Genomic DNA, 14,874 nt, shown 5'->3' with positions numbered 1-14,874 from the left:
TTCAGCTGTGGCTATGACCGCCCCACCTTCACCTCTCAGCTGTGAGAATGTCTCTGCATATGGGCTTTCCTGACACTGGGTGTCCTTCCTCTTCTCACAAAAGAGCCAGATGGGCCCTGATTCTTTCACCCCAGATGCAGGAGATGTCAGCTCTGGGAGGGCTGAACCATTCCCACTACAGATGAGACTCCCTAGCCCTGAGCACCACGCTCTGTCCACATCACCCCCTCCTGTGTCTGAGAGCTTGTCCTGTGGTGGGGGGTCCCACCGCAGCTCCCACTCCTTGACTGGCACCCTCAGGGGAGAGTCAGGTGGGAGGAGGAAAGTGACCTCAGGGACAGCCGGGGATAACATGGACCATCCTCTGGGACACAGCTTATCAGTTAGACCCCCATACAAGAGTCTGGCTGAGACTTGACCCTGTGACCTTGTGGCCCACAGCCCCAAAGGACTAACTACCAAAGTCCTTTCCTCCCAGGACACTGGATTCTACTTCACTCTCTAGGAATTACTGTTCCTTCTTGGATACCCAGGTCCTGAGTGTCTACCCCTGAGTTGTGTCCCAGCTACAGCCCCTGGAGATGAAGGTGCGCCCCTTCACTGAGGGCCTCGGCAACTCCTAGGAAACAGAAATGTAGACCTAAAGGAAATGAAGAGGAGAGACAGGGAGACAGGAATGAGGGGAGGGGACGAGCGGGGCTCAGTACAGAGATCCTGGCCCCAAGTCACATGATCCTGCTAAGCCCTCCTCCTCCTCCTTAAGAGGAGGGCTGTCCCTCCTCTTCTTTTTTTTTTTTTTTTTTAAAGATTTATTTATGTATACAAGCACTGGGTACAGGTAGAAGCGCGGGAGGGTGAGAGAATTCACCAGAGCCAGAGCAGGGAGCAGAGCAGGCAGAAGGATCGAAGTACACTGCTGAGGGGAGCAGTGGGCGGCAGGAGAGGTCTGCACGCCATGCAGGACCCTCCTCCGGTGGCCAGGGAGGAGCCGGGAATCAAACCGCTGCGCCACCAGGGAGGCCCTGTCCCTCCTCTTAAGGAGGAGGAGGAGGGCTTAGCACAAAGGAGGAAGCACCTTATATATGAGCCTCTCTGGAGCCCCAGCTCTTCTCTCAGAGGGAGCACAGAGCAGGCAGCAGACACCATGGAGGCCCCCTCAGCCCATGGACGCAGAGGCCAAGTTCCCTGGCAGGGGCTCCTGCTGGCAGGTAAGAAGGGGTGGTTAGAGGGTGGAGACAGACTGGCTGGGGTCTCCCAAGAGGACAGAGCTCTGAGAGGGGACACAGGGCTTCTGTTTGGACCTGAGGGATCTGTTTGGACAGGGGAGTAGAGTAGATGGGGGACAGGAACTTACCAACAAACACTTCTCATGATCTAAGGCAGTGAAGGGAAGGAAAATCTCAATGGTGTACAGTTTTTCATGCTATTCATCACTGAGCATGATTCTTGAAAACTGAAGACAATAGTAACAATTTGTCAGTGTCCCTCCAGAATAAATATAACCATGGCAGCATGCATTGTCTTTACTCATCATCATTATACCCGGCAAGTGAACACCTGGACATGGAGGCCCTGGGGACACTCACTTGCTCACCCACAGGGATTGGCAGCCTGACCCACCACAGAGGGGACAAGAAGACCAGAGAATTCCCTCCTCACATGGAGCTCATGTTCTTGAGGAGGAAGACAGATAACAAAGTTCTAGAAAGTGCTGTCAGGTGCTGACAAGTGTGCTGAAAGTTAAAGAGCAGGGGAAGGTCACACAGTGAGGACAGAGGGTCTTCAGAGCAGGGGGTCAGGGACGTATCCCAAGAACGCCCCGAGGGTGAGCAGGGGTCTGAGGGCAGGGTCGGGGGAGGACACACAGCTGGGGAGAGTATTCAAACAAAGGGAAGAACAAGGTCAGAGCGTCTGAAGTAACGGTGGTCATGCTGCTGACCTTGAACTTGTAAACATGTCTCTCTCTCTCTCACACACACACACACACACACACACACAGAGAGACAAAGAGATTAAGAAACTGCTCAGTCTCTAAGCTTCATCTTCTCTTGACAACATAGGGCAAAATTTTTATCAATTTCTCTCACTTTGTTTCTAGTCTCACTCTCAACCTTCTGGATCCCGCCAGTCACTGCCCAGCTGACTGTTGAACCAGAGCCTGCTAATGTTGCTGAAGGGAACGATGTTCTTCTGCGTGTCTACAATTTGTCAAAGAAACCTCTAAAATATGACTGGTATAAAGGAAGAGGTGTGGACAGCAGTCAACTTATTATATCCTATAGAGTAGACACTCAAAATACTACCCCCGGGCCCATGTGCAGCGGTCGAGAGACTATATACCCCAATGGATCCCTGCTCATCCAGAAGGTTACCAAGGCGGACACAGGAGACACCACCGTATTAGTTTTATATGATGACTTCTCCAGTGGAGGAGGAACGGGATGGTTCCAAGTACTTGGTGAGTAAATTCCTCTCTGACTTCTCAATTTCGGGTGGGGCACATTTTGCTTCACACACACAGGACTCACGGGCCTGGTTGTGCCTCATCCCCTCCAACTGTGTGTGAGGTTGGGGTTTGAGCATTTAGTCCAGGAAACAGAGTGGAGAAGGTGTATAAGACTGAAGGCCCCACTGAATCCAATCCTGCCTCATTCCCTGGGAAAGAAGAACCAGTCTGATGGAGTAATTGCAGCAGCGGGGAGTCAGTCTCCCTTGGGTTGTTCCCTGAGACCACGACCTTAGAAACACCCTGAAAGTCTTGGTCAGGGCCTGACCTGGGGAGCCTGGATCCTCACAGAGAAGCTCCATCCCAGGAAGCCCCCGACCAGACCCTGTCCCAGGGCTCCTCACCCCAGTGACCACGAGGAGGCCCTGTCAGGGATGGGATCTGTCCTCGTAGACGGGGCTGTGGGAATTTCCCGAAAACCTGAGCCCTGAGGCTCCCGAGAGGGTCACAGGTCAGGGCCCAGCCCCAAGAGCCCCTCTGGGCAGGAAGAGAGTCTGATCCTTCACTTGAGGCTTGGCATGGAGGTCGCAGGTCCCTGGTCATTAGCTGACAGCTCTGGGGACATAGGAGACGCCAAAGGAAGGTCAGTGTTTCCAGGGAGGGACAGAGGAGAGAAGATTTTTCTGGGATCGGCCCAAGGAGCCCTCTAGCAAGCAATACCAGATGCCACTTATTTGGGCAGCTCCTCTACACAAGCCTCCGGTCAGGTTATTGTGAAAGACTGAAGGTTCATTCACAGACACGGGAGGCCTGAGACTATTTACTATTTACCCTATTTTATCGAGGAGGAACAAGTTACAAGGATAAATGACTCTGGGTCACTCAGACCAGGACCCCACATCAGAGTGACCCTAGGACCTTTTTGAAGTCCTAGCCCTGCTCTTTCCTCATGGTGGGGTGGGGGGAATCTGTGGATCCTAAAACCAGCAGCTGGTTCAGATCCTTCAGACACAGATTCTGGTCTGGGGAGTGAGAGCAAAATGAAATGACCCCCATTGACTCTAGAACTAAATGACCCGCATCCTCCAGCAGAGTCAGCGCTGGATGGGATCTCACTCGCCCACCCACACCTCCCTGCACTGAATAAGAAATCATTCATTGTTCCTTCCTGATGTGTTGGGGTCACTCCACTGGAGAGAAGCCGACTTGCCCTAATCTATACCTGCTCAACATGGAACAAACTCTCAATATTTCTTTGCTGAAGACTGAAAGAATGGTGGATGAATTGATACATTAATAATTTATATTTTTATCAGACACTGAGTGTGGATGGGCCCCTGTCTCTCCAGAAACTAGGACCCATCCCCTGTCCTCTGACCACCTGCTCCTAAAGTGCCCAGGGAGCCCGTGTCCAGTTGACTCAGGGCTGCTCATCCTGGAGGGCATCAGGCTGCAAGGCTCCTATATCTGGTCAGCCGTGGGCTCTTGGACATTCAGGTATTTGAGTTCACCAGGACTGACACAGGACCCTATGTGTGAGAGACCCGGAACCCAGTCAGTGCCCACTGCAGCGACCCACTCACCCTCTGATTGTTCTCTGAGTAACTCCTGTCCCAACGTGGCCCGGGCTGCCCCACACCCACACAGCCAGAGCCCAGACCCCATTGTCCCCCTCAGGTCCACGTGCACGGCCCTGCCCTGGACACCCGGGCTGGGCATGACTGCCCATCCCAGGCAAAGCCAGGCAGGGGCATCCAAGGGCAGTGCCCAGTCTTTCCTGCCACACAGCCTCCATTCCCACCCGCACAGTCTTCTTGGCTGATCAATGGGAGACCCCAAAGCCCCATGCAGGTGCTCTTTATCCCCAACATCTCTAAGTGATGGTGGATCCTATAACTGCCTCATCCATAACTCTGTCACTGGCCTCAATAGGACCACAGTCAAGACGATCAAAGTCTCTGGTAAGTGGCTCCCTGGACCATCTCTGGATGGAGAATGTTGGTTTTCAGAAAGCAACCTGAAAGAAGTTACTTCCCATGAACACAAACAAACCCCAAACCTGTCCCTGAGAAGCCCCCCAACAAATACACCCCTCTAGACCCTGTGTCCCTTGCTCCCTTTGTCTCATGGCAGATGTGTATCCACCCTAGAATATAGGAAAGGGACTTTCTCAGACCTGGAGCCCCACCGCAATGGGGAAGGAACAATGTCCCCCAAGGAGAACTTCCTTCCTTGTGTTCACACGCCTTAACTTCTCCACATGCTACAAGGAACCTACAAGGCTTTGAACCCAGATCACTTCTTTTTCCCAAATGAGAAACTGAAATCACCTCCAAGGAGGGTGACAGGACAGGGCCCTGCTCTGCGCCTGACTTGCCTGATGATTAACTCTGCTCTCAGCGCCCAGAGGTGGGGCTGGGGCTCATGGGGGAGTTGCATGGGCCAGTCCTGAACCTGGAGAAACTACACCTACTGGCCCAGAGCCCTCATCAGATCGGGCTGCAGGGCAGTGGGGAGAGAGGAGCCGCGTGGCCCCCTGCTCTGAGCATGTCCTGGCCTTAGCCGCAGGAGCTGGGTGACACCAGCATGTGCGATTTCCTGAAGAACAGGGAGAAGTGGGCAGACTTGGGAAAACAGGGGGATACCCCCATGAAGTACCTGATTGGGATGGCAGAGGCTGAGTCACAAAGTATGCAGTTCACAGAGACACCAGCCTTTTGTTAAAACCATGGTGGCTCTAGAGAGTTCTTTCTCAGTGATATTCAAACAACGGGCCTAAAAGGAAAAGTCCTATTCAAATTGAGGAATCCTGTGATTTGGAACATGTTTAGATGCTAAAGAGATGAAGATTGGCTGGCCCATTCTCAGACTCCAATAAATTGCATTTTTGAAAAGGAAGCATGTTGAAGACCAGCTTTTGGCAAAATGTCGGGTCAGGTGTCCCTGAAAGGATGAGACGGCCTAGGCCAAACCTTAGGACTGAAGGGAGGGGGAGGTGAGGCAGACACAGACACTCTTATATTGGTGAAAGCATCTCCTGCTGAGGATCTCAGCGGGTCTTTATTTGTACATTAAAGCAAGCGATGGGATTACATCATCGTATTAACAGAAGCAAAACAAAAACAATTAATACATTCCTTTCCCATAGACATTGTGGCTCCTACATGTTTTTGAGAAAAGAAATGACCTTAAAATTTAATAGATAATTAAATTTTAGACTCATTATTTCAGCCTAAACAACTACCTAGGTCAACTAACAGTCCTTGGTACCACCCCGTCGCCAAGGCTACAAAATCAGGAGACTCCTCTATCTATATGGCCTGCAGCTAGAGACCAGTTGCTTCCCGGTAATCAGTTATTAAAACTTTTTTCTTCGGGCCTCCCCGGTGGCGCAGTGGTTGAGCATTGGGTTGCGAAGCTGCCCGTGGCCTCTGCGGCACCGGTTCAATCCCCGGCTGCTCCCCGGCCACCGGAGGAGGGTCCCACATGGCGCGCAGACCTCTCCTGCCCCCCGCTGCTCCCCTCAGCAGTGTACTTCGGTCCTTCTGCCTGCTCTGCTCCCCGCTCTGGCTCTGGTGAATTCTCTCACCCTCCCGCGCTTCTGACTGTACCCAGTGCATGTATAAAACAAAACAAACAAATAAATAAATAAAACATGCCTCTATTTAAAAAAAAAAAAAACTTTTTTCTTCTACCTAGAAACTCCTAGCGTAATTAATTTCATGCTTCATTACAAGGCTTCTCTACAGAACTTCCATATGAGGAATATTATTATGACCAGCTCTGGGTTGCTTATCAGATATGCCCCTGCACAATAATTATTTCCCATTGTCAAGTGGGCCAAATTCTTCAGTGTTTAATTTTTAAGCAAGTAATTTTCTATGCCAAGTACTTACAATATTCCTATACTTATAATTATTGCCCAACGTATATTCCATAAGGTTTTTTTCTTTTTATGACCAAGAACAAAAAACAAAGGAATGTTTATTCTTCAGTCCCACGGTGTGAGACACAAGAAATCTTCAGCCCCACGGTGTGAGGCTCTTTAAACTTCGGCCACACGGTGTGAGGCCCTTTTCTTAGCTGCTTGCCAGTGTCTTATCTGGCTGGGGCAGCAAGGCCTCCTGCAGTGAAGCATCTTCCCTTCTCCATAATCAGGTACCAAAGCAAACAGGCATCTAATCTTTTATAACACACAGAAAGATCGAGGACAGGCTCACACACGAGTCCATGAGAAAAAAATTCCACTTGAGGATGAGGTTGCTGGACACGTGGGCTGAGGAGGGGTCCCTGGTGCTGACACTATAGAGATGCCTGGGTGGATTGGCTAAAGGTCACTTGGGGTGCCGCCCTCTCCTTACACACCAACCCCTGAACACAGATATTTTACCTCCTGCAGAGGTAGCTGACCTTTTACATCCTCACTGTGGCCGGTGAGGGGTTGAGATCTGAGGAGGGAGCGTGGCCCAGGCCCAGGCCCACTCTCACTCAGTCACCTTCACTGTTTCTCCACAGAGCCAGTGGCCCCGCCCTCCATCCAAGCCAGCAACACCACAGTCACTGAACACAAGGACTCCGTGATCCTGACCTGCCTCACAAGAGACACTGGGATCTCCATCCTGTGGCTCCTCAATAACCAGCATCTGCGGCTCACAGACAGGATGACGCTGTCCCAGGACAAGAGCTCCCTCCCCATCAGTCCCGTCAGGAGGGAGGATGCCGGGGAGTATCACTGTGAGGTCTCCAACCTGGTCAGTTCCAGCAAAAGTGACTCCCTCACCCTCACTGTGAACGGTGAGTGACCCTAAACCTCTCTCACTTCCCCCTTGCACATCTCACTGAGGGGAGGGGTGTGAAATGGACAAGTCTTGAGGAGTGGACACCCCCTCAGAGCCTGTGGGCAACATGGGCAAGAACTGGAATTAAGAACCAGAATTAGGCCAATCTTGCTGGTTCTGATGACCCAGCTGTCTGACCTCGGGCAATACTCTCAACCTCCTGAGCCTCAGTTTCCCCATTTGTCAAACTAGAATAGAACAGCTGGATCTCAGGCTGTTGTGAGGGTGTTATTAGGATGCTAAGGAGATGAAATCCCTTAGTCAGGCTTGTACAGAATCAGGGCTCAAGGAATGTTTTCCGCTAGAATTTTTATTAACACTTGTTATGAGCTATAAATCAAGTGGAAGATGGTTGCGATTTTGTTTTATCTCTTCTGCTCTGTGACCCCTGGACCCTGTACTATTTCAGCATTTCTGTCAGGTTCTGATTATGCAGGGTGGGGCTGACACCCTCTCTCTCCTGGGAAGGAGGGCCGGGTGAGGGAATGGAAAGTTCTTCCACGAACTTGGCACAGGCCGAGCAGGACACATCGGCTCATATTATTATTCCTCGTCAGCGCTGAGGTGACGGTGGGCTCTGCCCTCAGAGACCGTGCACAGTGACGGGACAGGGAGGAGGGACGAGCAGAGTGCGAGAAGAGAGGCCATAAGGGAAAATGGCAGGAAGCGGTACGGCTGCGTGGGGGAGAATGTGAGGGGTGCGGCAAATCTAAGGTCTCAGCTGTGAAAGAAGGATGCAGCAGCCGGGAGAGGCATCTGGAGACACTGAGGATGACCCACAACCTCACACAGGCCAGTGACCTTTCCTTCCCCTCGCCAGTTTCTTCCTTCAAGGGCCCTGGAGATTTCCCCTCTGAATGATCTGGGTTTCAACTCTACTTGCTCTTCTGCTTTCCCCAGGAGGAGATACCACAGGCCTCTGGGCAGGGGCCAAGAATGATATTGTGATCGGTGGCACAATGGCACTAGTGGCACTGGCAGCTGTCCTGGGGTGTGTCGTGCTCATGAAAAACTCTAGGAGGTATGCCAGCATTTCCTACCTCTCTGATCCTGTCCCAGGCTGATCTCAGGCCAGGAGGAAGGTTTCTGTTCTGATGTGCCAGCTGTTTGAGCTCAGGCAAGACACCCAGCCTTCTAAGGCTGTTTCCCTATCTGTCAAATTGGAATAGAACAGCTGGATCTCAGGGCTGTCTTTGGATTCTGTGTCTGGCTCCTGTGGCCTCCCACCTCCCCATGGCTGTTCCCTCTCACCCCATCCAGCTCCTCCCTCACAAGCTACTGGCCTGAGGGCCTTCTCATCTATCCATGAGCTCAGGGAAGGCCCCCTCAGCGCTGTCCTTGTCCCTCACAAACCCCCAGCAGGTAGGCAGGAAAGGGCTCAGTAGTAGCACCCCCTCTTGTTGGCTAAATCCACCCTCCCAGTGAGGGGCTTGTGCAGCCTCAGATCTGAGGATGTCCTGGTCCAGGTCACACACAGGGGGCGGAAGAGCCTGGACAGGTTTTGTGGGATAATATGTCCCCCACATGGAAAATGTCTGACTCCCAGTGTGAGGCAGGAGGCGGTGGGCCGGCCAGGAGGGCAGGGCCTGGGGTGCGCTTGTGCCTCTTGTCAAGGCAGATGGAGAAGGGTGAGGCCACTGTCACATTCAGCATCTCCTGGCCTGAGGCAGTCTGCACAGAAGGGGCACTTCATTCAGGGAGACCCACATACCGGGGCTCCCCCAGTGTCCTGCACACACATGGCCCCTCGCTAATAAGCTAACCTTTCCTAGGACAAGTGGTAAGCACAACCTCAGAGTGCAACAGCAGCAAGAGTCCACACCTGGTAAGTATCTGTTCCCAAGGAAGAGGTGGGAACCACTGACTCTCTCCAGTGTCCACTCCTGTCTGTCACCCCTGGTTTCTGACCCTTTCTTGGGGCTCAGGAGGGTTCTCATAAATCACTCAGCCCAGGGAACTCTAACTGGTAAGTCAGCCCTGACTTGTAGGATTTGGATCGTGCGTCATCATCATCCATTCATTAGACCTTAAAATGGTCCCAAGTTCTCACCCTGGGGGCTGTTACTTCTCCCTTGGTTCTTTGAGACTGAGGCCCCAGCCATTTATGGGAGGATGGATTCAGGCTTCCTTACACCCGTGGGTGCTAACTCCTTTCTCTACTCCCAGGTGCTGGTCCCTCAAGCCATTCTTCCACCTTGGTAAGTATACCCCATCCCTCCCCCTGGGGTCCAGGCTGTACAGGCTCAAGGTGAGGGGAACTGTCAGGCCCACAGCACAGCATAGTCTCCCTCCCCCAGTACAGCCAACACAAGGCTGAGGCCTCATTGACCTGAACTGGGCCTAATTTTAGGGTCACAGTTCCCACAGGGAGACCACTAGTTCCCTCACTCATTGAGGCGAACCCCAGCAGAATAGGAGCTGGGAGCATAAGTCAAGTTTCCAGGGATAAGAAGCGTTTTGAGGTGCAGCGAGGACTAGCTTTTGGGTTTGTGGTTACAGACGGAGTGGGCTGATCTGGAGACAGAGTTGGTCCCTCCTGAGGGGAAATGACCCTCCCTTCCTGTCCTCTGACACCTGCTCTCTCCCCCTGACCAGACCACCAGACCTGACCCCAGATCATCTATTCACATCTATGAGGTGATTTGGTTGATGAGTGTCCTGTCCTGCTGGCCCAGGGGAGCCCAGTGTCTACCTCCAGCCACCCCGCCTATGCCTTGATGTCAGGAAACAGCAGGAAAAGGGGAACAGGGGCTGGTTGAGGAGGGAGGAACCTGGAGGCAGAAACACCCTCTCAGCACAGCCAGGCCCTCCACAGAGAGGCCCCATAGCCTGGGAGAAGCTGGGCATGTTCTGAGAAGGTTACAGGGGCTAAGAGTCTTCTTCTTCCTTTTACAGGAGTTGCAGGACTCCAGTGCAAACGATTGCTGCTATGTCAACAACAAAGCAGATGTGGCTTCTTAGGTTTCAATGGGAACCACTTCTTTAGGGCTGTGGGGAGAGGCCCACTGAGAACCCAGACCCAGACCCCAGACATCCTGACGCCAGGCTTTAGAGTCTGAGATGGAGAATCAAATATGAGTTCTGAGGCTGTGAAACTAGGCTCAGGATCAGGGTTCTCCTGGCATTCTGGAGACTCCAACAGGCTGCCCTAACCTGGATGGACTAGGACAAAGACTCCTGTGCCCATGAAGTGGGCAGAGTGGCTCTCTGGGAAAGTGACTTGGATTGTGACCTACCATGGACCACCTGACAAAGTTTGAATAAAGAGAATCTCTCCTTTTTTTGTAGTAGAAATTTACTTGAACTTGACTCCATTCTTTCCTGGGTCTCACAGGGAAAATATTATCTCTAAGTCACCCCAAAACCTGTCTGTATCTCCTGGGAGCGGTGTGCAGATGGGGAGGGACGATGCCAACAAGAAGTTGAGCTCGGGCTTCCCTGGTGGTGCAAGGGATTAAGCACAGAACTGGGAAGCTATCCACAGCCACTGTAGCATGAGTTCAATCCCCAGCCAAGGAGCTGACCCACATGGAGCAGCAGACCTCTCCTGTCTCGCCTGCTGCTCCCCACTCATTGCTGAATGTCTGTCATAAGATGAGAGAAAGGTAAGAAATTTGTGAAGTTTCACATCACAATTCAGCTCTAGCTTACTCCTTACCCACATGCACACAATCTTGGGTTAGACAAGAGGTTTCTTGTCACTTTCCCATTACTGTTGTAGTAAATGATCACAAATAGTGGAGCAAATCACACGTCAAGGTGTCAACATGACTATCCTTTCTTGGACCCCAAGGGCCAGACTTCTCCTTGTTTTTTCAAGCTGTGGGAAGCTGCCTGCTTTCCTCCGCTCAGGCCCCTCCTCTATCTTCACAGCCATAGTGCAGTCCCTTGAGATCTCTGCTCTGTCTCCACCAGCACATATCCTCCTTGGCTCTGGCCTCCTCCCTCTGTCACATATGAGAAAGGGTCCTTGCGATTCTATTGGGCCCAATCAATAAACCACCATAATCTCCCATCACATAATCATAAGGACATCTGTAAATTCCCTTTATCACACAACACATTCACAGATTCCAAGGATTATTGTGTTTAAATATTTGAGGGGCTCTTGTTCTGTCTACACACCTCTCCAGTTATTCATCTTCTTCACTACAAACTGTTGGTGGGCAGCCTGGAGGTGGTCACCCTCGCTGTGGGCTAAGTTCCTGCAGAGATGTCCACAGCACATTCATTCCCCATTAGCAATGAATACAGAGGCCAGTCCACACCCTGAAGCCCTCCATTCCTATTCTTGTTAGAAATAGTAGATGTTAAGATTGAAAAGAAAGTAGAGGCAACTGGGAGATCTGGCGTGGGCCATGCTACCTTGTCTGACAAGGTCCGGGCATGGGGGAAATTTCTGAAAAGTCAGAAAGCTCCATAGCTGGCTCCTGCTACTACCTTTCATTTGTTTGTGCCAGTTATTGAAACCATGGAAATTTTCTATAAGTTTTAAACTAACACAATGAGTGTTGGCATCAATGCCAGTTTTGGTAATGCACACCTCAGTAGTTTGAGAAAAGTACCTTCCAACATGGTTGATAGTGAAACGGTTCCTCCAATTTATAATTCTGTTACTATGAGTAACACTGAATTCTTCAGCAAGCCACGCTTGACAAAGCTCTCCGAATTGAGCCCGGCAAAAGTCCCTCACTAGAGAAGGCCCTGAAGCGCCCCGGGAGGCGAAATGGTCTGGGAGAAACACACCACATACTGTTCCCATGGCACCGGGACACTTTGGTTTGATACAGAAAATAGAAAGCCGCCCTCGATTTTACAATGCCTGCTTAGCTTTGTTTTAGTTACCTAGCTTGACTGCATAAATCATGTTGCGTAAAGCACCTGTTTCTATTTTCTGAATAATATACATCACCTAGGAAAATATGTACCCAAGTTAATATAACCAAGTGATCAAGTTAGTCATAGACTAGGAAAATTAGAAAAAGGACTATGCACTGTTAATGATCATTAATAATTTCTGAAACAATGTAAAAGTAAAATCAATCATGACTGCATGATGTAATGATCACATAACAATTTCTGATGTTATAAATAAAGCCCCGCTGAGGCTATCAGTGGGAGATGTCTGCACCCTGATCAAGTGTCGGTGTCTCCTCACTACCTCATCTACCTCATCCCCCCTCCCCTCATCCCTCCACATCGCCTATGCTGTCTTGTCCTTATGGAAGCCTGGCCCCAGTTAGAGCTGGACTCCAGTAGAGATCCCAGCTCCCAAGCCCTTAGATAGATGGTGCTCTTCAGCACCATGGACAGCGTTCCAGCCAAGCAGCTTCCAGGAGGGAGGACCCAGTGAGAAGGGACTTAAAGACCAGCTGCTTGTGTCTATTCTATCAATACATGAGGAAGACTTGGCAAGGAGGATGTTCTTATGGGGTAATCTAATTCTGCTCTGATTTAGAAGTTATTAAACCTTTCTAGTTGTCTGAGCATTGGTTGTTGGCGCATCCATTACAATTCCCCACGTGGCCAACTGCTACCCCCAGAGTAGGACTTTGGGGGACTAAGCATCTTCTCAGGTCTCATGGGGAATCTCCATGGCCCTAAGAGTCAGGCCACTGTTTTATCTACAACATGGAGGGAGCGTTTCATGATGAACTTCTCACCTGTAGTTCCTGACCTTGGAAACACACCCATCACCCACCCAGGAACACCCCTTTGATGCAGCATCCCGTTCCCCAAGCCCCTGCTGAGGCACCCCAGCTGCAGGACTGACCCAGTCCCCTAGGGTCCTATCCCAGCTCCTCCAGGTAAAGCCCAGTGCCTGGTGTCAGAGGCTTTGCTGTCTGCCTGTCATTCTCCACAGAGCAAATGATTCACCCAAGGGCTAAGTGGACAGGAAGACCGATTTCCAGCATAGAACACAGCACATAAGGGCTCTTCACCAGCTGTGACTGCCAGGGGAAGAGTAAAGGTGGGGACAGTTAAAGTCCCCCATCGTCCTCATTCCCATCCACATCCCAACCACAGAAGCCACTCTGATCCTACAGACTCAGCCCAGCTCTTCCCAGGGGCTCAGTTCCACCCCATCCAGCATCCCAGCCAGCCACTCACTCAGACACTAGTGCGAGGGTCACCTGAGTGCCAGGTGCTTCCCCTACCTCTCCTCACACCCACATCTGAGCAGTCATGAGGATCCTCTGTGCACCCCATTCATCTGCACCCCATTCATCTGCATCAGACTCATCATCTATAATGGACACAGACACAGTTCCTGCCAGGTGGGCACAAGGATCTGTCCTTCAGAAGTCCTTCCTGCTCTGACCACATGGACCTGCTCACCCTCATCTGACACTCCTCTCACCAGGGCTTGTGTTTGGGTCCCTGGACACCAGGGTTTCCGTTATTCAAATGTGAAAACAATGACGATCACTGGGGCCTCACACCCTCACTCCAGCCACATGTCTAAAGAGAGTGACAGGGAGAGACACTGAGCTCCATGCATCTGAGACACAAGTGTGCAGGGGTGTCCTCATTGGCCCAAACCTACGTGTCCTTCTGCCTTAAAATGAAGATCTTCAGCCACCTGCTCCCCTCAGTCTTCTGAGGTCCTTTCATGAACACGACAACCCTCCTAGACCACCCACAGCTCACCAGATGGCCTTGGGTGGTCATCACAGATCTGCAGGAGTTACCTGGGCTCAGATGCATCACCTATGAGCCAAGATTCCCAGAGGGACCAGCAGAGGGAGCTGCTCAGTCATCTCAGGGCCCCCCTGGTACCTGGTCTACAACAGGGGTGTGGCCAAAAGCAACTGAGGAAAGAATGCACTCATGGGTGGTGGAGAGAATGAGAGACACGATGTGGAAAGAGGGTCACAGGGGCTCATGTGTTTTCTGCTCCCAGAATTATCTTTTTAAAGACTTATTTATTTTTATACAAGAACTGGGGTACAGGCCAGATGCGTGGGAGGGTGAGAAGATTCACCAGAGACAGAACGGGGAACAGAACAGGCAGACTGATGAAATACACTGCTGAAGGGAGCAGCGGGTGAGACAGGAGAGGTCTGCTTCACCATGTGGGATTCTCACCGGCTGGCCAGGATCCAACCCGTACTGCAGAGGCTGCGGACAGCTTCACAGTGCGGCGCTCAACCACCTGCACCACCAGGGAGGCCCTACTCCCAGAATTATTTTAAGAAAATTGAGGGTGTTGGAAATAGACTTTTTCACAGACCCCTCATGGTGTTGCGGTTTAGTACATACTAGCTTGCAGTTCTCCTAAGGTTAGATGTACTCATCCGTGGACCAGAACCCGAGTTTTAAGAGCCTCCCTGAGTGTTTGCTTCGGCAGCACATATATTAAGAGCCTCCCTGAGCTGGGAGTCTGAGTGGGAAGGAGACCCCTGTCACTTCTCTACTGAATCCACAGACCAGACCAGCTCAGATGCCGGACAAAAGAGCTCAGCACTCGGCAAAGCTGTACGTGAAGATGTTCACTAAGAACTGCTGTAGCACACGGGCTCCATCCAGCATCTGGGCTGTGGCGAAAGCACCCCCGGAATGAAATGGGGAGAGACCGCCTGTACTGAG

The 14,874-nt window shown here is 51.4% G+C and overlaps 1 protein-coding gene across 1 annotated transcript; it reads left to right on the top strand.

The window, feature by feature from the left end:
* Nucleotides 1-1,144: 1,144 nt before the first annotated feature.
* LOC311186047 (cell adhesion molecule CEACAM6-like) lies at nucleotides 1,145-2,480 on the top strand (the record flags this gene model as incomplete). Its single annotated transcript, XM_084256934.1, has 2 exons — nucleotides 1,145-1,208; nucleotides 2,129-2,480. 2 exons carry the CDS (start codon nucleotides 1,145-1,147, stop codon nucleotides 2,464-2,466), a joined length of 402 nt encoding a protein of 133 aa, XP_084113060.1. The 3' UTR covers nucleotides 2,467-2,480.
* Between the last annotated feature and the right edge of the window lie 12,394 nt (nucleotides 2,481-14,874).

Source organism: Talpa europaea, assembly GCF_964194135.1.
Source record: "Talpa europaea genome assembly, chromosome: 16".
In the NCBI taxonomy this organism is placed as follows: domain Eukaryota; kingdom Metazoa; phylum Chordata; class Mammalia; order Eulipotyphla; family Talpidae; genus Talpa; species Talpa europaea.
Note: the sequence above shows the minus strand (reverse complement) of the source record. Positions and strands in the feature narration are given on the sequence as shown.